This window comes from Vanellus vanellus, assembly GCF_965231255.1.
Source record: "Vanellus vanellus genome assembly, chromosome: 8".
NCBI lineage: Eukaryota > Metazoa > Chordata > Aves > Charadriiformes > Charadriidae > Vanellus > Vanellus vanellus.
In genome coordinates this window covers 12,842,334-12,868,625 of record NC_138913.1, presented here as the reverse complement: position 1 = coordinate 12,868,625, position 26,292 = coordinate 12,842,334, and the positions used below count along the sequence as shown (strand labels likewise).

At 50.3% G+C, this 26,292-nt stretch overlaps 1 protein-coding gene across 1 annotated transcript; it reads left to right on the top strand.

Moving 5' to 3' along the window:
- Positions 1 to 768: 768 nt before the first annotated feature.
- On the top strand, positions 769 to 2,143 carry SST (somatostatin; the record flags this gene model as incomplete). Its single annotated transcript, XM_082487005.1, has 2 exons — positions 769 to 906; positions 1,931 to 2,143. The coding sequence occupies 2 exons, from the start codon at positions 769 to 771 to the stop codon at positions 2,141 to 2,143; spliced, it is 351 nt and encodes a 116-aa protein (XP_082343131.1).
- Between the last annotated feature and the right edge of the window lie 24,149 nt (positions 2,144 to 26,292).

Genomic DNA, 26,292 nt, shown 5'->3' with positions numbered 1-26,292 from the left:
CCCTGAGCTGTGGAGTCATCGCAGAGCTGGGACACTCTCCCGGGAGGCTGCTGGCTGCCAGCGGAGCTATCCCGATGGCCGGTGGAGCTGGCCGGGGGCGGGGGGAGGGTCTGGGCAAGGACCGGTGCCGGAGACCCGGGTCGGGGAGGCAGAAAGAACTCCCGGGGGCAGCTCAGCATCCTCCACTGCCTGCTGGAGCCGGGGCAAATCCGCCCTTAAGAGGGGGGACCCTTTCCAGCTCCCCGGATTCCGCAACTGTTTCTTACCCGACGGGGCGGGAAGCCGCGCTAGGGAGAGGGGCTTTGGCACCGGGACTGCTGGGAGGCTTAGCCCTGCGGCATGAGGCTCAGACCCGCGGGGTGGGCGGTACACAGCCGGGACCCCCCCCACCTCCGCGCCGGGGGTCTTGTGGCTGGGAAAGAGGGAGCGGACGAGCAGGGTCGGGAGCTCCGGAAGGGCGGTGATTTGGGGAGAAAACGCGCCGGGAGAGCGGACGGAGGGGGGTCGTCGGGGGGCACCGTGGACGCTTGGCCGGCTTCGGGCAGAGCGGAGCATCCCCGGTCCCGGCCCCCACCCCCCCCGCCCCGGTCCCGGGCAGGGACCCACCCCCGGCGGCGTGGGGCGAGGGGGGCGCCCCCGCCTTGACGTCAGGAGAAGGGTTTATAAAGGCGGCGGGCGGCGAGGAGATCCCCAACGCCGGAGCCGAGCCGCAGCGGAGCCGTCAGCGCTTCCCCGCCGCCGCCTCTCCGCGCCCGACCCGCCGGCGAGATGCTGTCGTGCCGCCTCCAGTGCGCCCTGGCCCTGCTCTCCATCGCCCTGGCCCTCGGCACCGTCTCGGCCGCCCCCTCGGACCCGCGGCTCCGGCAGTTCCTGCAGAAGTCGCTGGCTGCCGCCGCCGGGAAGCAGGTGAGAGCCCCGCGACGGGGCGGGCACTCCTCGGGCACCCCGCTGGGCACCCCGACGGCCCTGCTGCAGACCCCCGCTTCTCCGCTGCAGAACCCCGCTTCTCCTCCAGAGACCCCCCCGAATCCCCGTTGCAGACCCTCTGTTTCCCCAGCAGAGCCCCTGGCACTGCCGTTGCATACCCCCAGATTGCCTCCTGCAGACCCCTCCAGTTCCCCACCGGAGACCCCAGTACCCTCACTCCAGATCTCCAGTTCCTCACCGGACCTCCCCAGTCTCCCCTTTTCAGACCCCCAGCTGCTTGTTGCAGACACCGGTTCCCTGATAGATCCCCTGGTTCCCTGCCGGGGCTGAGCCAGTGACAGACTGGGCAACTGGGGGCAGGAAGGGGAAACACCCCACCCCCACCCCCCGCCCAGCCCAGCTGGGTGCTGGTGGGGGATGAGGAGCTGTTACCACCAGGGCAGACGGCAGAGCCCCTGGTGAAGCTCTCTGGGGCTCCTCCAGGGCACTGGACCAAGGCAGCTTCCCTGGTACAACAGGAGGATGTCTTTATCCATGCAAGGGTGCAGCCAGGGCTTGGAGGGACAAGAGGAAAAATAACCCCCAGTGAGAAGGTGACCCGACTCAGCCTCCCCTGCCAGCTCCCCCAAAGACCTTTCCCATGTCACTTTAGCAGCAGCCTGGCGGCAATCCTCGCTGAGTCCGGCACAGTGTGCTGGAGCAGTGGGAAGGGAAAGTGATAATGGTACTAAGATAAGTTCATTCCCTGGCACAGCCAGGACAGTGACATCCCCACACCAGGGAGATGTCAGAGCTCTTCTGCTCTGCTTTATTTCGTAGACACAGCTGCAGCGTAGCAGCTCTTGGGCTGGGCTCTTTGGAAAGCCGGGGGTCCCCCTCTCCAGAGTCCTGCATGTCTCTAATCCGGGCACAAAAGTGTCTTAGAGGGACAGAGTGATGAGCCCCCAAAAAGCCAAGGAGTAACTGTGGGCTCTCTCTCTCTTTCTCTCTCTTCTGCCCCAAGGAACTGGCCAAGTACTTTTTGGCAGAACTGCTCTCAGAGCCAAGCCAGACAGAAAATGAAGCCCTGGAGTCTGAGGACTTGTCCCGAGGGGCTGAGCAGGACGAAGTGAGACTGGAGCTGGAGCGCTCGGCTAACTCAAACCCCGCTCTGGCACCCCGGGAACGCAAAGCGGGCTGCAAGAACTTCTTCTGGAAAACTTTCACATCCTGTTAGCTTTTGAAACCCACCTCTTCTCCCCATCCATCCCTGCCTTCTTCCTAGCCCCCCGCCCTGAGCAGAACCTTCACCACAAGAGGCGAAGACTGTAAATACACAATCCACGGTTATGGTGAAATTAAACAAACAAGGAAAATTTGAGTTTGATTTCCAGTTGTTTTAATAAAACTTTCTGTTCCAATTGTACACGATTTGCTTGAGTTGTGATTTCTGACTAGTTCTTTGATGACATGCACTCTGCAATTCTTTCAGATGTACTATTTTTAATTCTTTGTTGCAATAAAGTTTATGTTTCAAACAGTGATGCTGAGACTTGGTGGTCAATGAGAAAACCTAAGTCACCTCTCAGGCTGCTTGTCTTCAAAATGCCGCCCGTTTCAGGGCGGCAGCAGCAAACAGCATCCACACGCACACATATGCACACACACACAATATTTCTTAAAGTGATTTTTTTTTCTTTTTTTTTGCTGTGGTCTTTCTAAGGGATCAAGAGACATAGTGGTATTTTAGATATCAAATCCCTGTAATTGTGGCTGAGTCAAATCCAGAGCGCTGGCACTTCAATCAGTCTAGAGAATTTACACCCATCACCAGAGGCAGCACTATAAATCACAGCTGTATATTCCAAGTGATGGGGATCATAAAAGTGGTTCACAGTACAAGTTTCCCCAAACATACCCCATTCCCTCCTCAGCCACAAAGACTAAAAGGTTTTCTTACCTGGCATATTTTACTCCTTGCAACATCCCTGACAAGCAGTGCTTCTGGGATTCCTTCGGAAATTTTTCCTTTGTTCTGCTGTGCAGGGGGAGATTTCGCACCCCTGTAAAGCTGAGACGTTGACCCCGTGCCATCAGCCCCTCTCCATCTAATAAACTGGACACGGCAGTTTTTCTACCCACTGTATCATCCTTAAAGCCAATATTAAAAGGTTCAGTAGGGTAGGAGATAGCATCAGGAAAAAAGACATGCTTCTGTCAATGGAAGAGAAATTCTTCGTGTTTTTGCAGAGTTTCTTCCCTTTCTGGCCATGCCGGTTTGTGACACGCAATCGCAGGTGTGTTGGAGCCGTAGAGCACGCATCCTGCATGGGGGACTGCTGTCACTTTGATGAGAAATTCATCATTCAGGATTAAAGGTAACAAGTATTTTGTAGCCATCATATGTGAACGAAAGGTGAAAATGGGTGATCTTAGACTTGTTTATGGGCAGAGGGCTGAGCATTACCCTGGTGGAGGTGGATTCCCCAACTGAGGGCGGGTTAAGTCGCCTCTGGTCTGTGCTGAGCACATCTCTGTCAGGCATCATTCTTGATGGCTCATGGGCCATTGCCTTTATTCTTGGTCTGCGCCTCCTTTCCCTCTGGGCAGGGGTTTGTTAGATTCGAGCTGGGAGCGGGTGAATCCCTTGCCATTGGGAACGATAGCAGTGCCACCGTGAAACCCCAGCCCTGCCACGCTCGCTCTCCGCAGGGCTCGGCTGGGCTGCTCCACAGCCCACTGGCAACAGGCGAGGGCAGCGGGGGACAGGCGCGGGGAGGGAAGCTGCTGGCACTGTCCCCTCCGAGCCCAGAGGCAGGGCTGGATGCTGCCACCCCTCCCTGGAGCAGGGCAGCCGCGGCTGCTGCCCGTACTGCAGGACACCCCTTTTCACCCACTGGATTTCTGTGGTGCGGCTGTGGAAGGTGCGGGATTAACTCACTCTGGGAAGGGGCAAAGGCTGGCATTGCTGGGGAAGAAGTCTCCAAAAGGACATTTGAGAAGCACAGGTAATGCAGATCATTTCTCAGCCCTAACAGCAGACAGGGTGAGAATAAGATGCCGTTTGAAAACGTGGAGACAGACTCTCTGAGGAGAGAGCAACGGCCCTAGCTGATGTCTCATTCCTTTGCTGCTGCGCTTTGTCAAGGGAGCAGATTTTAGGGGATTCAGTAAAGCAAAGACGTCCCCATGCCCGGCTGCTCGCTCCTGTCTTGGCTGAGGTTCCACTTAGCTTTCAAAAAGCAGCTAATTCTTCAGGGCTGAGGCAGCCTCAAGACAGCAGCTACAGGAACAGAAAGGGGGTGAAGGTGTCAGGGGCTGGAATATTCTTATGCACCGAGTCCGTCTTCCATGGGATATAAATAGACCACTCCTCGCCTGAGGTTTTTCCTCTTGGTCACTATACTCAGGCAGCGCTCCTGAAGGGAGTTTAATCCTGCCAATTGCTGGAGTGAAACCCATCACAAATAGAGATACGGATGATCCTCAAGCACAAGCAGGAATTGAAGACAGAGTGATTCATATGCTACACCAGGCTGTTTCAGCAATAGAGCTGGCGTCACGTCACAGCAGCTCCTGCGAAGCTTAATGAAGATATACTGGTGGAGGCATGTGCGAATGTCCTCAGTTCAGAGGCAGAAAGACAAACCTGCTCCTTCCATCAACTCAGGAGCTCCTGGAGTTTGGGGAGACAGCTCCCAGGGCGTTAAATATAGTATCACCACATGTAATTGTGCTGCGGCAGCGCCAGCAATCCCAGGTGCCGGAGCCATGGAAGCACAATGCAAGAGACAGTCTTGCCCTGCTGAGCTAAAAGGACTAGAAAGACAAAGAAAGATTTACTGCTGCTCTTTGATAGGTGGGAATTATGGGGTAAAGAGATTAAATGACTATATTTAATCCCTGACCACACAGCTGCAAAACGGTGTCCTGGGCTGGTAAGGCTCCTGCTGGGCAAGGCTGAATCTGGGATGAGCACAGAGGTACGGTCAGCTCCCCCGGGCCCGAGCTGCCGAAGGGGAGAGCAGTTTTTGTGAGAGGTCTTCAAGAGATGTTCTCTGCAGCTCAGAGCCGAGGCTCCACAGAGAAGCAGCCTCAGCACAGGCCTGAGGGAGTTTAGGGGCTGTGATGATCCACACACGGCTGATTCATCTCCCCTCTTGCACTCGGTGTCACGGGCAGACCCAGAGCAATGCCCACTCCAGCAGGTACCTTCAACCCTGTGATTCATCTGAGGCAGTGCAGGGTCCATGAGGAACCACATAAAAGGGCATGAAACTGCTGTCTGAAGAGTTGTTTTTAATGAAAACCAGAAAAGATTGTATAAGGCCTGGAAACACACATGCCCCGATGGGAAGTCAGTGATGAGCTTCTCAGCCATCCCCAGCAGCAAACTCTCCAGCTAACGATGCCGGGGGGGGTCATTCACTCTAGCAAGCAGGCCAGGATATTTTTTTTATGTGCAGCCCAAATTCGTAAAAAAGGCGAGCGTTCCTTGGCCCAGAAGGCTTGTTGGTGACAGATAGCTTGAAGCGATCCGAGCTGTGGTGCAGAGGAAATACTTCAGAGATCCAGATTTCATGGCCTGGGTCCACGCTGGCACCAGCTTACTCCTTTCGGCTCTGCAGAAAAGATCAAGAGCCTGGACCCATGGGCATAACTACCCTTCACCCAGAACAGCCTGTAAGATGCTCTGTGCCGCCTTTGCATTTTCTCTGCCTCTGTGGCTCCTAGCAAGCATCGCACCATCGTTCTGATCAGCAGCCACCAGGAGCATCTCAGATTCCCAGATCTCTGCTCTCACCACAGGAATCTTCATCCCTTTCATCCTGCCCAGCTCCCAGCACCTCTGGGGAGCAGCGGAGCAGCCCAGCTCCCGTACGGGTCAGCACCAGGCGTTTGGAAAGAAGCACTTGAGGCTGCAACCCAGCCCTAATTCTCTGAAAGCAAAGCAGCAGGATGTTTATTGACCTGGGTGAGAAAAGCTATACCTAGGCAATAAAAGTTATTATGATAAAGGAACAAACTGTACTCTCTGCTCTCTGAACACCTTCTGACTCTTTGACAGCTTCTCACCAGAAGAATGCAATAAAACTCACTTACACTGAGCATCTTCTCCTTTGTCTTTTTTTTTTTTATTAGGGAATTATTTGTTACTTTTTGTTAACACCCAATTGCACTTCTGAGAATAGCTGTTTGGCCAGATGCTGTGAGTATCTCAAAAGACTTTTTGGATCCCAGGCTCAGGAGATTTACCCCATAAACAACATGTAGAACACCCAAAAAAAGGTCCCCCAAAAAATCACCAAGTTCAGTTTTTCTCACACATATAGTTGAAATGCCGCTTTGTGTCATGAACTAATATTTCCACAATCATCTGACAAAGAAACCCACCTGGTCATTCAATTAACAAAATAAACTTAATGAAGGCCCCCAGTATTTCCTGTGGAGCGATTCCCTGAGAAAGCACAAAATGATGCATTGAAATTCACGCTTTGCTCATCACCCTCATTGGCTGCTGGAATAGAGAGAGAGGGACTTGGTCCCACGCACAACACCAGAGCATCCCTCCTGATGCTCTCCGCTGCCTGCCTCCTCCTCCATGCAGCTGGCGCTTGCTGCCGGCAGCCTGCTGCGCTCCGTGGTGTGGAGGGAGGAAGGGTTCCTTGCCTCCAGCCCTGGCAAAGCATTCCCGGGAGGTGAGCAGGGATGCTCCCGGGCCCTCCCTTGCTCGTCCCTCAGCCCTCGTTAGGAGATTCCCCTGGGCACAGAGCAGAAGTCAGTGAATCCCTCCCAGCGCTGGTGTGCCCCGAGGTAGAGTGTTTGCTCCCTTACACAGCTCTGTGTTCTGCCTTCAAGGAAAACCTCTCCTCTTCCTCAGGGAAAGGTTTAAGGAAGAAAAAGGATCCCCCTGAAAATTGGATCTCACATTTGCAAGGTTCTTTTGCAAAAGTGCACTGCTGCCTCTTTTCTTCCCTGTTTTATTTCTTGCGCTCGTCAGGGTTTGTGATTCTTCCCAGAGGCTCAAACGCAATATTTCTTTCCCTGCTGCTCTGCTGCCCATGCCAGCCTCTTCCCCAAAGGCTGCAGTGAGGGGGGACATTGCTGAGCACAAGCCCAGGCACGGGGTGCACTGCAGCCAGCAGAGAGAGCCAAAGAGCACAGATTGTCCTATTTATGGTCTGTATCTGGACAGAAGCTCAGGATGGGTGTCCGCTGTGCCAGGGGCTGTCCGAGCTCGGGATAAAGCCCCGCTGCGGAGAGGGAGGATGGAGACAGGAGTCCTGCCGAGAAGGGCTTTCCCCGGAGCAGCACCGTCGGGGGCCAGAGCCGTGGGAGGACGCAGGCAGTGCTGCTGCACTGACAAGGAATTTTTCCCCCAAATTGAGTGCCCGCTTTTCATTTCTAAAGGGTATTTCTCATGTCAGAGTTGCCAATTTTTAACAGGTTAGAAGAAAGCTAAATAACATGAAAGTAAGTGAACTGTTCTATCTAGGGTTAAATGTGGCGGGGTTTGTTCTAATGACAACCTGTAAGTAACCTTCCATGCAAATCTTCTTCCCCTGACAATGTTTTTTGGTTGTTATTGTTCAGCACCCAAAAAAACCCTTATTCACTCAGCTCTTCTGAAACTTCACAGTCTAAGAAGCAATGGCAGGGGCAGAGGGAGGAAGGGCTATGTCCAAGGCTCAGGGCATCAGGCGGCCCATGGTGGTGGCACGATGTGTGGCAGTCCCTGTTTCTCGGACACCAGAGCTCCGGGTTGCAGGAGACTGCATCTTCCACAGCTTGAATAAACAGCCCCTGGAGGGATTGGGGGCTGGAGGTGATGTTACCTGCGGTGATGTCTTCTCCTTCCAGCTGCAAGAAGTGGTCCCAGACTTTGGAGGCTCAGACCCTGCTGAGGGAAGAGCAGTAGCTGCTTGTGGCAATGGGACACCATCACACCAGTGTGGCTCCCCATGGGCTGTTCCCCCAGCACAGTCGGGGTCACACCAGCCTCACAATGGACAGTGGTCCCTTGGGATTTTTTCCTATGCTCCATGCACCCTGCTAGGAGGGGCCTGAAGCTGCTGCCCTAACACCTCCATCCCCTTGGCATGGCCTAGTGGCAGGGATACCCAGTGATACTCTTTTGCTCCTGGTTTAGGGTCCTTGGAAGGAAATCTCACAATCTCACCATCTGCAGAAGGACAGAGGCCAATAGCAAACAGGAAGGCTGGGCTGAAGAAACATGTTTGAACCAGAGCTCTCAGCAGGAGTTTGGGGAAAAGGCAGCAGCTGTTCTCCCTGAAACCTGTGTACAGCATTTGGAAAGCAATAACTGGAAAGAGAGAATTTCCAGCATGGATAACCTTCACAAGACTGTCAGGGAGATGAAGAAAGGCAAGATACCATGCTGAGCCCTGGTGAGACTGCTGTCACAGGAGCACAAGGAAACAAAGCGCCAGGTGATGCAGAAGAAACTTCACACCGTCACCTTGCTAGTCCCAAAAGGGGGCTTCTCCAAAACATTTGCTCAAATTGTCCTGGAAACAATGTTCAAGGAGCCTTGACAGCTATAGCAGAGTCATGTTCATTGCCTTGGACTGCAAAGACAGCTATTTTTTTAGCCTTCCCACAGAATAACTCCATGATCCATTCCAAGACCTTGGACTGGCTTTCAAATGCAATTCTGGAGTTTGACTTTGCTGGGATGGAGGCCAAGGCACTGGTCAATACACCGACGATCGCTTTTGCTGCTGATCACTCAGGTGCGCAGAGATCAGCCATCACCTTTCTGGGGCTTATTTACCTGTACATGGGAGATTCACTGAGACCACCGATAGAGAGTGAAGAGATGCCCCTTCTTCCCCAGACAGATGCTGAGCTGCAGAAGCTGCATGGACAGGTTCCACTAATTCCCAGCTGTGACAACCCCAAGCCATGCCTGGAGGTTGGAGGAGGACCCAGGGGATCACAGAAGGACTAAAGCCATAGACATCGGCGACAGGATCACACCAGAGCTGGTGTCAAAGCTACAGGAGAAGAACTGGACCATCCAAAGGGAGGGCCTGGGAGGGATTGCAGGCATCCTTCAGGATGCCAGGTTCATCCAGCCAAAAATAGGAGAGCTCCCAAGAGCCCCAAGGGCTTGTCTCTGCAACCTGAACCTCACCCTGGTGCACACAGGCCTGAAGGTCCTCCAGCAACTGTCCACAGCTGTGGGTTCCAACATCAAACAGAAAATGAAGGACTTGGGCTTTCCCCTCATTGCTCTGTTCAGGGAAAGCAAGAGGAGCATGGGAGCTGCTGCCCTGGCTGCCATGAATGCCTGGGCTGCGCAGATCAACATATTGGAGTGGCTGGATGGGCAGGACATTTCAGAAGGTCTAAGTGAAGAAATGCCTTTCCAAAAGCAAGAACTTGTGCAGCAGCTGGCCGAACAGCTGCCAACCCTCAAGTCAGCTCCCTCAGACCTGCGTCAGTGTGTGCCTCACCTCTACTTTTCCCTGCAGGACAGCAACAGGGACGTGCAGACAGCCTCACAGGCAGCCTTGCCTGTCTTCATAATGCACCTTGGCTTTGAGAAGATGACCAAAGCCACCAGTGAACTGAAGGCAGTTGCAAAGGACCACATACATGTGATACAAGAGAATGCCAATGACGGTCCGTCAGCCCAGTCCACTGCTTCTGCTAAGTCACTTTCCAGACACCCTAGAGTCACCACCATGACTACTTTCCCCTTTGTTCTAACCACACCACCTCCAGCAGCAGCCTTGTCTTCACAAGCATCAGCTGAAGAGCCAGCATCCAAAACCAGGAGAGAGAAGCAGGGTCCCAGGAAGCCCAAGTCAGAAAAGGCAGTCTTGAAAGACACAGGTGCTTGAAAGCCAGGGGAAAAGTACAAATGAAGTCCACTCTGAAGGATGGGGTCAGCAAACTGCGACCCATCTTCATCATTGTCCCCAGGGGGAAAGAACAGACAATGAGGGATGAAAAAGGCAGCAAACTGCTGCAGTGGCACTTCACTGCTCCCAGCTACAGGTACCTCAAGCAGGTTAAGGCTCAGATGAGCAGCTATATGTCCAGCAGCTTCCAGGTGGAAATGTTCCACTCCACCTTCCTGCACCACATCAAAGCCTTGGCCATCATGGCCAGGCACATAGAGACAGAGAAGGGAGGAGTTATCAGCTGCCTGGGCCTGGTACTGAAATGGCTCACCATGCGTTTCTTTGACACCAACCCATGGATGCTTATCAAGAGCCTAGATTACCTCAATCTGCTGCTAACCGTGCTGATCCAATAAAAGTACCAGCTGATGGTCAATGAGGCCTTTTCCTTCCTCCCATACCTGGTCCTGGAGATGCAGGAGCCAAGGCAAACGGTTTTTAAATTGCTGCATGCCCTCCTGAAGAGGATGTGCCTGGTGTATCCAGCTAAGAAGGTGTTTGGCTTCCTCATGGAAGGCATCAAGTCCAATAACACTAAGTAGAAGGAAGGCTGCCTGGTGGAAATGGGGTATCTCCTTGAAACGTACCAGCTAGATGTACGGGAGTCGAGCTCTAGCAAAGCCTTGAAGAGGATAGATGCCTTCCTTGGAGACCAAGACAGTGCTGTTCATAGGGCTGCTCAAAACATTTTGGATCAATGGGGATCCCAGGAGGAACCGTAAAGGAGAAGGAGGTGATGCCATCCTGCCACCTGGAAAACCTGCCATTCACCTGCAGCAGCAACACAGCCTTGAGAGCAAGACAGTCCACGGCAGGATCCCCACCAGTCAGCTCCCCTCGGAGGATGCCGATGCTGTGCTTCTCCCTTCCTTCCAGGGCTGCACAACAGTGACATCCCAGGGACCATGAAGAACCACCAGCATAAATAGCACCAGGACCTCAGAACTAGCCAGCCCTCCTCCACACACACATCAACGGGCAGATTGTGTGAACCAATAAACAAACAACTCCAGCATAAACACTGTACACTGGCACCCTGGGACTGCAGCACCCAAGAGCCAGTCCCAGTTTCTGGTTGATGTCTCTGTTGCTTTGTTCAGAAGAGCAAAGAGTGGAGCTGGTAGCACTGGGGCACAGGTACTGAGCTGGGGAGCATTAAAAGCACTTGCATACCTATGGTGGTGTCACTCCAGCTCAGGCTGGGGTCCTTGGGTGAGCATGCGGGCGTTGATCCCTACCCCAAGGGGTGCAGGTAGATGGAAAGAAGAGTGAATTGCTGCTTTTTCCAAAGCCAAAGAGGAGATAGATCTTAAGACCTGGAGAGGTGCAACGCAGGCCAAGGGAAGCAGGTTTCCCAGGTTCCCTGTGCGCTGCAGGGAACAGCCATAGGGCTTCCTTGTTTCCAGAGCTCAAAGTCTTCATATTTCCATGTCACAGCACAACTTTTTAGCCTTTAAAAAAATAAGGTGGCTGAGACTGATGCCTTGGAGCAAAACTGAGCCCAGAGCTCACAAATCTGGCCAGGGCACAGGACAGAGAACCGGTCTGACCCTGCCCGGGCAACCTTCACAGGGGTCCTTCTGACACAGGATTTTCTAGCAGTCAAAACATGCATGGCCAGTAATGTATCAGACCAACAGTGCCCTGGTTCCCAGCTGGGAGCTGCCTGAAGAGATCAGGGCTTTCAAACAGCATCTCTGTCTTTGTGCACAATGACCACCAGTTGCACAATGAGCCTACCAAAGGCAAAGGTTGCAAGAGGAAATTCATTAGGGAAAGCGATTTGTACAAGTTTCTGTTTTCTCTTAGGTAAAATCAATAAGACACAGACTTTCAAACCCACTTCTGCTTGTCAAATTGAAGGAGTTCAAGAGAGCAGAGTTGCTATGGACAACTGCAGAATGCCAATGCCTCATCCCAGCCCATCGCTTCCACATTTTCCAAGAAGCACACTGCTATTCTCATGTAAAACCACCTTGATTTGTCTTTAACATCGCTCTTGCCTGTAAGTTCCCAAAGGTAGGAGTCCTCAGCTTTGTGTTAGGTATACCAGTAAGCACTTCAAGGATGCTCACTAAATTACAAGACTTATTTACCAATAGACAATTCAGCCACTTACAAAATGCTATTATGCATTTCTACTCAGGCAGAGCAAGCTAGCCGCCTGATGAACATGTCAAACCAATATTTTAATTAAAATAAGAAAAAAGGAACACACAATCTGATTACCGGCCAAAAAGAAAAATACACCCCAGAGATCTCAAAGTGTAATTACCCTCTCTGAATGGCCAAAATGGCTTGTTTGCTGCAAACTATAATTCTCTCTAACGCTGCTACAAATTGATGACTACCTCCTCACCTACCCCATTCATCTGGTGCTGTACCTTCCTAGGACCTGCTCCAGTACCCTTGAAATCAGGCTCTGGTATGTCCATATCTAGTTTCTGCCTTATTTTCTGGCTGGGTAGCTGAAGGATTCACAATGAGAACATGGCTGAAGCCTCTACAGTTTCTGTTCTTTGATTCCTTTCTGCTCTGTCCTTGGGATGTCCTCTTCTTTTTGTGCTGAAGGACATAAGCTTTGAGGCTGGAGTGGAGCTGTGGAGCTTACATGCAACACAATTGGGTGCCCTTTATGTGGCCTTCCAAAAGTAAATTCATAGTCACGTTGAGCTGTGAGGTCAGGCAATGGGACGTGCTGTTCCAGCCGGTTTCCTTCAATGCTGTGCTCCCTTTTTGCTGGTAGCCAGTGCCCCAAGAGCAGCTGCTTTGATAGCTTCCTCTCCGCTAGGTCCTGGAAACGTTCCGTATGGATGCATGAACATCATTCCAGCACAGTTACCACGGAGTGCTGTCCATCTACCTCCCTGTCACTCAGGCCACGCTGAAACTTGCCCAGGAATAGTGTTCCCCAATGGGCCATCACCAGGCTGTCCTCCTGACCCATGCTGCAGCCGCCCTGCCGCGTCTGGCACGCTGCTAGAGCAGAAGCCATTAACCAGCAGACAGCGCCGATGTGCTGAGGTCCCACACTCTGTTGTGGCCAGGGGAGACAGGCAGACTCCTCTTCCATAACGCCGAAGGCCTGATCCATTCTTTAAGGGTTCCAGAGACTGTATAAAACCGGGCAAAGTCAAGTGTTTGGAAGGCCTGCAGTATTTGCCGGGCAGGCAGACTATTCGCCGGGGTGCATCGCGTTACCAGAGGGCCTCAGGGCTCCTGTCAGCAGTCAGAAACCTCCCGTAGTGTGTGCAGCACAAAGAGCAAGTGACAGTCCGTGTGCTGCAGATATTACATGTGATAGGAGATAAGTGCATCAGCAGAGATGCCCAGGAGTCCTACAGGAGCAAGCAGCCTCCTGAATATTCTCAGCGTGTTCTCACGTGTGCCTCTCAGCACAGCCCCGAGCAGCAATCAGGAGCGCCCTGAACATCAGGACGACGATCTACAAGATATCCTTGCTTGCATCTCCTTGCCCCTGGCAGAGAACAGCATGCAATGGGGTATCATGGTGCTCATTTCGGATTTTACCCAACAGTCGCATTTGGGTGGCGTCAAGAAAGAGAGCAAGGCTTAGAAATACGCTTTGCACTCAGATCTGGAGAGTAGGGGCCTGTGCCCTGCAAGAGCTGTTTCCAGCCCAGGTAACGCACCCTGCTGGAAAGTCATGCCTTCTGCCAGGGGAATTTTACACTTTTGGAGAGTCCTGCAGAGGCAGAGGAGCAGGTTCCTGCCTGTGAAGCAATGGGTAAGGAATGGGTCCTAACACACAGGATGAAATCTCAGGGTCCTGGGATGCTCCCGACAGCACCACATCCTGAGGTTTGCTGGATGGCAATTCAATTTTCCCCCAGCCTACCTCCCAGACAGCCAGTCCTCCAGGCTGTTCATCCTCCCCCACAGCCCTGGGGAAGAGCAAAGAGCAAAAGAGCACCTGGGTCAGGAGGCGAAGAAGGAGAGCTGCAAAGAACTCATAGGGGAGAGCTGACCTGGTACCTTTTGCTCTTTCCTTGTTCGGTCCTCTTCCATTTGCTGGAATCATGATCAAACTGCATGCTCAGGAGATAGCAGGGTCAGGGAGATCAATGAATTATAAATAAATACAGCATAAACAAATCAATCAGAGGGATAAAAACATTCGACAGAGCCACACTAATTAAAAATATAATAATCCAGATAGTGGACATTTATTTAAAATGGTGCAATTACAGCTTTTAATCATCTGGGTTTAAATTAACAGCAGCAGCGAAGTGGCTGTGCAAACGTGTTCTCTATAATGAACTGATATTAGAAAGCCAGCTTGGTGATCTCTTCCTCGCTCAGGCTAATTCTCCCTCCTCTCGTTGTAAAATAACCTTTTGGTGTCGTTTTCTTGTAGAGTCTTGAAGATGAAGACACAATATTGGAGCTAAATTAAATCCCCTTCACATATTTCTCTTCTTTCAAGCTGTAAAAATTGCTGGTATCAGTCATTCAGTCTCTAGTGCTGACGCAACCACACTTGAGGAGAACATCTGGGGGCCCCAAGAGTCATTATAAGGAAAATAAAATCCTCTATTACAATCAGTCAGCAATTAAAAGGCAGGATGCAGGAGGGCCAATCCTGCAAGATGCTGAGCAGACTTGGTGGGCAAATCAAATGGCAGACTTGTGATGCTCTGGGGCTATTTTCTTCTTCACTGGGTTGATTGAGAGGAGGTTAGAAAATTTCTAAATCTGCTCCTGCCCAGCACAAGTGGTCTTGGAAGTAGCTCGTGTTAATTCGGGTCAGTGCTGATCCAGAGGTCACAGTTTTAGTACCTACTCACCACCAGCTACCCCAGTCTGCAGAGCTGTGGGGCCAATCTTGCCTTGGCTTGGCAGGTCCTGGCCAGGCTTGGCATTCAAACAGACACGGTGTGGCTGAAGGCAACGCTCAGCTTGCCGTGTGAAGCCCCCATGGTTAGCGTGGGCTCGATGCAGGCACAGGCAAACCAGAGACACCAAAGCTCTCTGCCCCTGGCATGGTTCTGACTTAGCAAAGTGATGGATCTTATCTGCCCTGGGCAACTGTCATGATCTTTCCCTCACATATGTATCTACAGCTGCCCCATAAAAGCATTTTTCCTACAGAACAGCCCAGTGTCTACCAGCCAAGATGCTGACAAGTGCTCAATGCAGTCATGGAAGCGAGCAGATTGACAGACATACGGCAAGAAAAACAGTTGAAGGCAAAGCCTTCCAGACACGGCTGTCCCAGGGTGTCCCACCTCAGGGTTTGAACCAGCAGGCAAGGAGAGGCAATTGTCCACTGGCTGCAAAAGCTCTCCTGGTCTGCAGCCTCTCCTCCCTGCCAGCCAGCACGCTTGGCTCTGCTCTGCCCCTGCCTTTGTTCTGTCCCCTTGTCACACACTGCGCAGGAAGAGTCACAGCAGGATGGAAACAGCCGCAAAAGTTCCTGAGCTCAAGACTCAGCTTCCAGCAGTGCCCCTGACACATCTGTCCCACAGCTCATGCCGGTGACAGTGCGGTGCTGGTCCTGCTCACAACGTTAGGATGCTCCACGTCTCAGCTGGATTTGCTTAAAGGCTGCAAGGAAAGGGACAAGAAGAAAAAAGCATGGGGGAAAAAAGTCATTTTGGAAGTGTGGAAAGATTTCTGTGTGGGAAATGAACACCACACAAGGAGAGCGTACGTGTGACTGTGTGTGTGCGTGTGTGCATGCCTACACATGTACTCCTGCCTGCGTAAGTCACGGCTCCTTACGGAGCTGCTCACCCACTCCTGATTTTTGGCTGTTGTCACCAAACACAATTACCTTCCTGCGTCCATAGTCCTGAGCACATGATTAAAATCAGGAGCCCTTTGGAAAGAGAATTTCATCTCTCTAATTAGCACCAAACCCTCCTCTCTTTCCTGTTTACCCAAAGGGTGTGCAAACATACAGCGAGAGAGCAAGTGAGAGTCACGCAGTCCTCACTACCGCAACGGGCAATGTAATTACCTGGCCTGCACATTAAGAATAATAAATATTAACTTTACTTGTGTTTTTACTGTCCACCTAAGATGGAAACAATGAGCTCTACTACTTAATCAAATTAGAGCTATAAAATTATTTCCCTTTTAGAAGGTTCGTTTCTGTTTTGCTGGCAATTAATGTTGATGATTTCAGTCCCATCTTTAAAACATTTCGAAATACAGAAAACGGCAGAAGTGCTACGGTGCATTAATGGAGCCATAATATACATCAGGTAATAAAGCATGAAGAGTCTGTTTACTCTGAGTACGCTAATTATTTGAGAGCTTTTTTAAAAAAACAAACCCAACATGTGAAAACTTTCATTTCATTTGAATTAATTAAAAAAAAAAAAAAAAAGAACCAAAACCCCCTTTTTGAAGCGTTGCTTTGAAATTCCCTGCAGCCAGGCCAGGTCCCAGGCAGACACTGAGAAGCAAATTTTCCCTATTGTTTTTCTCTTGTTTTTCTCTCTTCAGGGTGTGCAGGGCAGGGGGACCACTCGCACACTGGGCTGGATGCTCACACAGCTGCTCCTGCACCATCTCTGAAAACATCTCAAGGAATCAATGCACCGTCTTGTAGGAGACTCCCACCCCTCGCCGACCTGCAGGGGACAGAGTCCCTGCCATTGCCTGGCCTAAGAGACCCGAAACCCTTTTCAAACCTTTAGCACCACCAAGAAAGTATTCAGCAGCTGTGTCTTAGTCTGAGACGCAACTTTTCGGTGAGGGAGTCTGCAGCTCCCATGGCTTCCTTGCCTCTGCAGAACTAGCAAGGTTTAATTCATCTTTTCAAATCAGCACCAAAGCAGTAGCACAACTCAGGTAAGATGGGACCTCTGGAGGTCTCTGGTCCTACCCCCTGCACAAAGGGGTCAACTTCAAAGTTAGGTCATGTTGCTCTGGGCCTTGTCCTGCTGAATTTTTAATATCTGCAAAAACAGAGATTCTCCCACCACTGCCCTGTCCCAGGCCTGCAACACTTGCTATATAGGTATTTTTTCACTATATTTTGTTGGCATTGCCCCTGCTGTGGCTTGTGCCCATGGCCTCTTGTCCTGTTGCTGCACACCTCTGAGGACAGTCCGGCTCCAGGCTCTCAGTTCCCTTGGTGGTAGCTGAAGCTGGCAGAGAGATCCTCCTTGTCCTCCTCATCTTCAGGCACAAAGAAACCCAACCCTTCCACCTTGCCTCGCACATCTGCCTCCATCATCTCAGTGGCTTCTGATGGGCTTTCCCCAGCTCACTGTTCTTCAAGCCAGATGGTCCAGCCAGTCCTCTCCACGCTCACTGGTCCTCCCATCCCGCTTCCACCTCTACCATTCGCCTACAGCCACAAAATTACATGGAAGAGACTGAACGGCTGATACCAGTGAAAGGAAGCATGGCCAAATCCTTGTGGTCTCCTTTGATGCGACTCAGCAATGCTGAGGGGTTGGCTATGGCCAACCTCTGCCATACAGCACTTGTGCTGATGTTTATATCCAAGCACACCCTTTCCCTGACCGATTGCCTGCAGCTTAGTGAGCTCTCCTCCATGGCCTGGGAGATCTTAGCTCGCCCCAGCCCAGATGACACACATTAGCTTTCACACTCTCACCCTGGTCTGATCAGGTAGCACCATACAACCGGTTGGCACGGGATTAGCTCGAGACCTTTGCAACCAGACAAAGAACAAGGAGGTGCTGAATCTGAACCCCGATCTGACCGCCGTTTTTTTTTTTGAAGTACGGCTGTTCTCCCTGTTGCAGAACATGGATTGCCTCACCAGTCAAATGTATTTGCAAGGCTGTACAAGCCAAGATAAATTTGCCCCCAAAGTAATAACTTTTCAATTACCTTCATTATTCCTTGCTCAACACAAGAACAGCACAGCACCTCTTGAGGGAGCAGCTGAGTATTTCTCTCCAGGGTGCACATTTATTATTTTAAGAATCATTTAATTTTCCATCTGAACAAAAGGGGCGAATGTAGGTCCTGAATGGCTCCAGGGCCCCGTTCGATACCTTACAGCGTTATCCATCATGGCAATTACACATGGTAATTCATCTCTGAGAAACTTCAATACGCAGGTCTGAGAGCATTTGAGGTACCTGGCATAGCTCACAACTCTGGGAGCCCCTGCAAAGAAGACATCACGACTGGGAAGCATGCAATTATGCCCAAGAAAGTCAGGCAAAGTCTTTAGTAAAGGGACTTTTAGCATACCAGCAACCTGCAGCCTGCCTTTCCAGTGCCTCTCCCAAACTCTGCCCGCCCGCAGCACGCACCCATCCCTGCAAGTCCCATGGCTGGGGCCAGTGTGATTCACAGTTATTTATGCAGTGATGCTCTTCACAACGGGTTCCCTGTCAGGTCAGGCTGAAGGTGCTGCCAGTGTGAGAAATGTGACTGACACCACGGCAAATAGTCCAGTAGAGAAACCATTTACTCTCTGGGGTCTTCAGAGCTGCACTGTCTCTTCATCAAAGTGACCTGCAGGGCTTGAACAAAAACCCACTGAGGGATGAGGACAAAAGTTTAATTACCATTTCCATACCTAAAGGAAATACCAAGACAGCTCTGATCTTATAGCTGAGGTCTTTCCCTGTCTCCATCTGCTCTCTGCCACCTTTATTTGCCTTACCCATTTAGAAAAGGCTGTCTGGGCTAGAGATGGTACCATGGGCTGTGGATTAGGTCTCCAGGATGAGGTCTCCAAAATATTCTCCAAATCCTTCCATGGCTGTTTATTGGTGGCATGACTACAGTCCTGGTCTGTAAAGCAATTCAGGGATCAAGCTGGGCCCTGCAGGAGCGCATGTAGCTGCAGGGTGCTTTTTCAGGAGCTCTCCCCACTGACTGGGAGCGGGTGGACTCCTGTCAGCTCCTCAGAACCACAAGAAACAGCCTCAGATGAAGCAACAGTGCTGTCGCCAGGCTCAGAATATAATGAGAACCTCAGCTTGCTTCCAAGTGCTTCAGTAACAGGTACTTGCCTCATGCCGAGAGGCCACTTTCCATGACTGCATCCTCACAAAAGCACAAGTGCTGGGGCCCAAGGACAGGCACCCCTGAGAGATTGCCCTCGGTGTTGCTACCGTGTGTCAGCGCTCAGCAGCGATGAAAGCAGACCTCGACGTCCTGACTCTGTGCTCGCACCTCTAAGGAATCTCCCCCCTTCAGCCCCCTGAGGCCACCACACAGGCAGACTGGCTGTAGGTCACCTGCCACCAGACACAAGAGCTGGCTGCTTCACTGGAAAGTCGGAGGTTAGCAGAACAGAGCAGTGTTTTTCATTGGGTGACACCTCCTCATGTTTTTTTCTTATCCTGTTCCCAGCATGGTCCTCTGCCCGGGCCGGTCACTGGGGTGAGCATCCTCGCAGACCCCAAGGAAGGGATGGCTTGAGTCCTTACAAAAGAAAAACGTGAAAGTCACTCCCTGGGATTTTATTTCACTGAGTCTCAGGAAGATTAAAGGCAGTAGAAAGTCTGGTTGCATGTTGGTGTTTGGCGAGGAGAAGACAAGCAACAGAGAAGCAAAGGATTTTAGTAAATTCTTAGGACTAGAAATACTAAACTGACCATTTCTTTTGACATTCTGGACTACACAGTTCAGAAAACTCCACCCAGAAATCCAATGAGCATTCCTGATTGAATGGACCATATATATTTTTAGTGTTCAGGCTGTTGCACACCTGCAAACCTGAAAAGTTCTGGCACTGCTGCAATTCCAAGACTAACTCAGAACATGGAGACCTCCGTCCCCTCCAGCCAGGCTACTTTAGCAGGCATAGAAGGTCCTTCAGGCTACATTAGAAAAGCCACTTGGAAGCCTCTGAGATACAGATTCAGGGAAGAAAATGTATTAGATGAGCTGGTATTCACAGAGCAGATCCACCCATGAGGCTATGGCGATTTGCACCCGTCAGCAAGGAATCACCGCTGTAAATGAGGCAGTGGGCTGCTTTAGTTTTCACCTCAACAGTCAGGTTTCTCTGTGGCCCTGCAGGAGCTGATTGAGCAAAAGGGATTGCTGAGCTCTCTGGGTGCCTCCTTGCTTGGGGACCAGCAGATCCCCTCCCTGAGCCCGACCCCTTTGCTGCAGCGGTCCCTGACACTGGCATTGATCCAGTAGCATTTGCAGGGGTCCGACGCTCAGGGCAACCCCCAGACAAAGAAGCAGAGCTCCCTTTACCTTCATTTGTTCCTCGTTGCCACCAGTGTTGTAAAGCAGCTCTCTGGCACTTCCCTGGGTACAAGGACATGTCCAGATAGGAATCTGTGCCTGGCTCTTGTGGATTTTGCAAGGAGGAGCAGGCAGCAAGGCGAGTTGAAAGGGTAGAAATATCAAGCAGGGTTGCATAGTGCATCCCTGAGTTCTCCACAGAGCTCACGGGAGGCAACCTGAAAGTTTGGCTAATTGGAAAATCATCTCAGTCAGCTGTGGAGGTAAAGGGCTGCTCCTGAATTATCACTGATCAGAGAACCATTACTAACAGGGGAGCAGAGAAAAGATATCTCAAGTGCTTGCATTCCCTGCTATTTTCCTCTCTTTTCTCTATTCAACTGGTAAACAATTTATTTCTTTACAATTCCCCAAATTATCACAAGCTTGGAAATGCCTAGCTGTTGTCTCATTTAGCAAACGGTCCATCATGGTGCCAAAAAGTATACGGGTCACTCAGCTTAGTTAGGAGAGAAGCATGGCAATGCTCAGGTGCTATCATTATTCCCAGTATCGTCCCCCATCAAATTGTCCAAGGAACACAGCTTTTCCACAGCCCATCCCAAAGTTGCATTGCTTTTGCTGAAAATGCGTGCAACCGTAGGAACCATCTCCTCTGCCTGTATGAGCCACCCCCCCTGTCTCCCCGCTGCTGCTCGCTGTCTGGCATGACATTATCTTTGTGTCGACAAGGGCAAGAACAGGTGTGAAATTGGGCTTAATCTGTAATGCGCATGTTTTCTGCCTAAGATGAGGTCTCGCATCCTCTGAAAGAGCTAGGTGCCAAGTAACCCATGACCACTGAGTCTCTTGTATGCCCACTTCTTCCCACTGCTGAACTTTTAGCTCTGTGCACCAAAGCATTTGGCTGGGGTATTTTAAGCCAACAGCTTGTTGTCCGACACAAACTGGGATGCCATATCAAAGCAAACATTTCCCAAACTTTAGTGAGGTTTGCAAGAGGACTCAAATTCTCCTTTAACCTTCTCAGTGCAGTCCTGCTGCACAAAATACATAGAGGACTCAATGAGGCGATGTCAGGACCCAGGTCCCTTCGCCGGCAAGGCCCTTTAGAGTGGCCAGAAGGGCCTCTCTGCTGCTCCGCTTAAACCTTTGCAAGAGGCTAAATCAGCATGTGTGCAAACACAAAACATGTGACATGTGTAGCTCTTTCGTCTCTGCCTCCGTCTCCCTCTTGAAAAACAAAGCACTTAACTCTAATTGTGTAGACTGACTGTCAGCTATGGATATGACAGCAGTGTGAGTTGCAGAGGAAGGAACTTAGATTTTTCAGGCAGTGTAGGGTAGGCTTTTTCCAGGAAGACCAGAGCGTATCAGCACTGCCAGACACGTGAAACAAGGAGAACCGCTGTGTTTTGGTAGCACCGGCAGACCAAGGAGCTGCATAGAGATGCTGAGCTCACTGGGTTTTGGACAGACGAAGTTGCAGTATAACAAACTTTCCTCCAGCGTAGCGTCTTTTGTTTCCTGTTGCTGGGGATTGCAGAAGAGCTGCTATCAAACATCTGACACCATGCAGGGGACCCAGAAATAACAAGAAAATAACATGGCTAATTAGCCTCATGGATTAGTTTAACCAGCTCCCTCTGTTATACCCTCATTGAACAGGGTTAGATTTTTTCCCTTTGCCCCATAACTGATCCTCACATTTAATTACACTGGAAACTTGGCTGTGCCCGGCTCAGATGGAGTGTTTTACTGCTTATATGGTCTTTGCAGATAAGAGATGATGCTGCTATTGCACAAGTGGAGAAGTGGCTTTGAGGGGTTTTATATCTCCTTTGGGAGGCTGCAGCTCCAGCCACCTCGAGCAGTAAGACCAAGGCAGAGGCAGAAATCTGAGTAGAAGCAGTAATTCCTATGCCTTGTACAGGAGGAACAATGCTGTCATTGTCTTGATCCTTTCAACTAACTGGAGAGGCTAAAAATGATATATTGTCAGGTGGGCGAGAGGAGATAGGATCAGTTCCAGCAGAGGCCAGACTGATCTCACAAGGATAGTGCATAGCTTATTCAAAGGATGATGTCAGTGTTTGGAGAAAACAGGATGGACATCCCTCCTGGACAATGGTGCTCAAGGCAATGAAATTGATACAGTCAACAGCCAAGGTGAACCTGCAGTATACAAAATCTTCCATCCCATGAGCTAATCAACACATTTTCAAAGAACGCAAAACTAGTTCCCTCCAGAGAGGGAGTGATCATCCCATGGATAAGAGAAGAGCCTCAACGGGATACTCAGCACTTAATCCAGATTTTTTTTTTATATACCAGCCACCAATAAGATCTTTAAAATGGGAACATTATGCTTGTTTCCACAAAACACTGTATCTAGTTAGACCATAAATTCTTTAACATCAAGTACTTGACATCATCTTCTCTTCCGTGCTGTCACCATTTGTCACCCCACTATTTAATATTCTGTGTCTGCCCCAAGACAAGGCTAGCAGAGGGCTCTGACATCCTAGAGCTCTTTATGAACAGTTCGACTTGGTTTCCATGCTAGACTAGAAAGAAGTATGTTTGAATCACATAATCATACAAAATTTTCATCTTCTCAAAAGTCATTTTCTTCTGACAGGCTGAATCCATCCCCTGCGTCTCTTCTAACACGAATATGGAGCTTTTCAGACAAAGATTTCAAACTAATTGTGCACACCGGCAGGTTAATATGATCAAAGGAGCTAATAGGCTTTCATATGTATTTACATGATATAAGGCTCCCAAATTCAAAGACTGGATCAAGAGATTTGCGATAAATTGCGTGAGGATTACTTGTCTGCCTGTTGTGCAGAGGAGAACCTGTCTCTGCTCTGTTGCAAAAGTCAATGGAGTGTTTTCCCGGGCTGGGAAATTGAAGCTGTCTCAGTTACACCATACAGCTTTCACCATCTTCTGTAAACACAGGAAAACCTCAGTAGCCGGCATTAAGCTAACCAAGATGTTCATAGGAAAGAGAAGACCTCCTGATGTCCCCAGTTGTGAGCCAGGCTTTGCAATGTTGGGGAGATGTTTCTTGGCAGAGACTTTCTGCTGAGCAAGAGGCACCAAGGCAGCCACAACTGGCGGAATGAGCAGATGCTGGGAAGGAAACTACATATCAAGGAATAGGCTTTTCTGGGGGCAAAGAATGAGCAAACTTAGCCTAGCAAAAGCAATGCCATTTTCATCATTGTCTGTTTAAAATGAGTCAGCCCAAGGCAGGGGAAAATATGCTGCTGGAGGGATGCTGCTCAAAGCAGGGTCCAGGCAAAGCCTAACAGGTCTATTCTATCTACCTTGTGGAAAAGTGGAGCAGTTTGAGCAGGGGACAATAAGAGAAGCCCATAACAGATAAGTAAGGCTTTTTTTGTAGAAAAGGTACGTCCAAATTTGCGGTCCAAATCAAAGAGGTGAGGCATGTGTACCCAAGTTTCACTATGTTCCTCATGTCAGTCCATCAGCAGAAGAGCAGGGTGGGAACCCAATTTTTTTTTTCATAAAAATTCGACAAATCCTTCTCTTTTTTCCCAGTTCTGAAGTAGAACACCCCAAAGTTTTAAACTTTTCCAATGCTATTTACTTGTAAAATCTGTTTTAATTGAAATGTTTAATTTTAGTGAATTCAAGCTTAATTTTGCTTTGACCTTTAAAGCTATTTGAGATATATATATCTATCTTATAAACTGTGCGTTTGTTTTTGAATCAAAACAGATGAAAAATGGAAATCATCCAATGCCAGCATATGAATACAGGATAATTTGAGCCTCTTTTTCCTAGACAATATTGTGCTGAAATTGATATGTTTTGAAAAAGATTTTCATTTAAATTAAAATAGCCTTTTTTCATCCAAAACTGTAAAGCTTTTCTGGCCATCTCTACCAGGGGTACAGCTGATTATCATCTCCCTTCTCCTGGTATGACTCTATTGAATACAGTTGAGCCCACGTCTGCAGCTGGGATGTGACAGGCTGGGACAGGGACTTGTGCCATGCAGCAATACTGGCGCAGCAATACTGGCACAGCAAAGGGGGGACGGTGGGGTTGAGGAGGGGGGAGAGTGTCGAAGTGCTGGCAGTGCGGCTTTGGAATCTCCCCTCACATCCCCTGCGTCTCAGTTTTTGACCTGCTGCTATGGGAGAGAAGACAAAAGAGGAAATCATAGAATCATAGAATGGTTTAGGTTGGAAAAGACCTTGAAGGTCATCAAGTTCCAACCCCCCTGCCATAGGCAGGGACACCTCCCACTAGACCAGGTTGCCCAAGACCACGTCCAGCCTGGCCTTGGAACACCTCCAGGGATGGGGTCTCAACAACCTCTCTGGGCAACCTGTGCCAGTGCCTTACCACCCTCAGAGTGAAAAACTTCTTCCTAATGTTCAATCTAAACCTGCCCACTTCTAGATTAAAGCCTTTCCCCCTTGTCCTATCGCTACATGCCCTAGTAAAAAGTCCTTCCCCAGCTCTCCCGTAGGCCCCCTTTAGGTACTGGAAGGCCGCAATAAGATCTCCCCAGAGCCTTCTCTTCTCCAGGCTGAACAGCCTCAACTCTTTCAGCCTCTCCTCATAGGAGAGGTGCTCCAGCCCTCATCCTCGTGGCTCTCCTCTGGACAAGCTCCAGCAGGTCCAGGTCCTTCTTATGTTGGGGACTCCAGAGCTGGATACAGTACTCCAGGTGGGGTCTCACGGGAGACCTCTCACCTCCTTTGACCTGCTGGCCACACTTCTGATGCAGCCCAGGATACGGTTGGCCTTCTGGGCTGCAATCGCACACTGCTGGCTCATGTTGAGCTTCTCGTCAATCAGCATACCCAGGTCCTTCTCCTCAGGGCTGCTTTCCAGCCATTCCCCACTGAGCCTGGATTTGTGATTGGGATTGCCCTGACCCAGATGTAGGACCTTGCACTTGGCCTTGTTGAACTGCATGAGGTTGGCTTGGGCCCACCTCTCCAGCCTGCCCAGGCCCTCTGGATGGCATCCCTCCCCTCCAGCGTGCCTACCTCACCAAAGAGCTTGGTATCATCAGCAAACTTGCTGAGGGATGGGGAGGACAAGACACTGAGTGTTGCTATTGTGACGTTCTGGACCTGCAAAGCTTTGCAAAGCTCTGCAAGTTCTCCCCAAGAAAGATGCTGCTTAACAAAGCGCTTTGAGTGGCCTTTTTATTTCACTAGCAGATTCGTAGCTTGGCTCCAGAATAGTACTGTCTCAAAAGAGAAAAATCCTCTGAAATTTGTTATCTGCTTAGAAAACAAAGAGGAATAAAAGTGAGAAGTGGGGGAAGATCTTTCTGATACCCACTCTGCATGGACTGAAGTGCTCCGTAGCTCAGCCCCGAGCCTTCCCAACATCCTACATGGGCAGATGGTGTTAGGCAGTGAACTCCTCTCTTTACAACATAATTATCATTTCTGCCTATAAACACCCAACCTTTGGACATGAAAGCCCATTTCCTGGAGACTGGGAGCACGTCAAACATGCTGATCCTCTTTGGGGAAAGAGAGAGAAGGGACATGTCCTGGGAGGCAGAGAAGAGACCAAAGCTAGTGGGATGGGAGCCTTGGTGTCAATCAGTGTCTAAAATATCCTCTTTGCATCATACTGGCTCTTAATTGTCACCAACCACGGAGGAACTGATTGAGCCCAGCAAGGGTCCGGCAAAATAGATAATTTCTCACAGGCATCTAAAATTCATGAACGCGGCGGTGGTCCCGTCACACCATTGCTATGTTGTTCCACGGCCCCGAGCCTCCCTTGAAGGGTGAAAATATCAAGGGTAATTTTTTTTTCCTGAGAGCAGAATACATTTGGGTTGTTAACGAGTGGCTCGCACTTCAGGCGGATCCTTACCGAAGGGCCGAGAGCTCGTCTCAAACCGCGTGTTGTAAATTAACTCTTAATGTGATGAATGCATTAAAGGGCTGTTAGGCCTGAAGGATGTGCTCGGAAACCCGAAGTTCTGATTAAGGGCTTGATTCATAAAAGCTTTACGCACCATTTACGCAGGTTTCTTTATTGGAAATGTTACTTGGAAAGAGCTCTTGAGTGGCTTCTTTGCAGAGAAATGGGGTTAGGAGTCTGGACACGCAGGCTCACACGTGTGCTTGCAAACATACGTACTCGCAGAGGAAAACAAATGGGGTGGGGACACACAAAGACCCACACGCACTCATTACACACTGCTGCCACGCATGTCTGGTGTGCACTGAGCCCTACCGAGCGGGCAATGGTCCTCCTCCAGGCACAG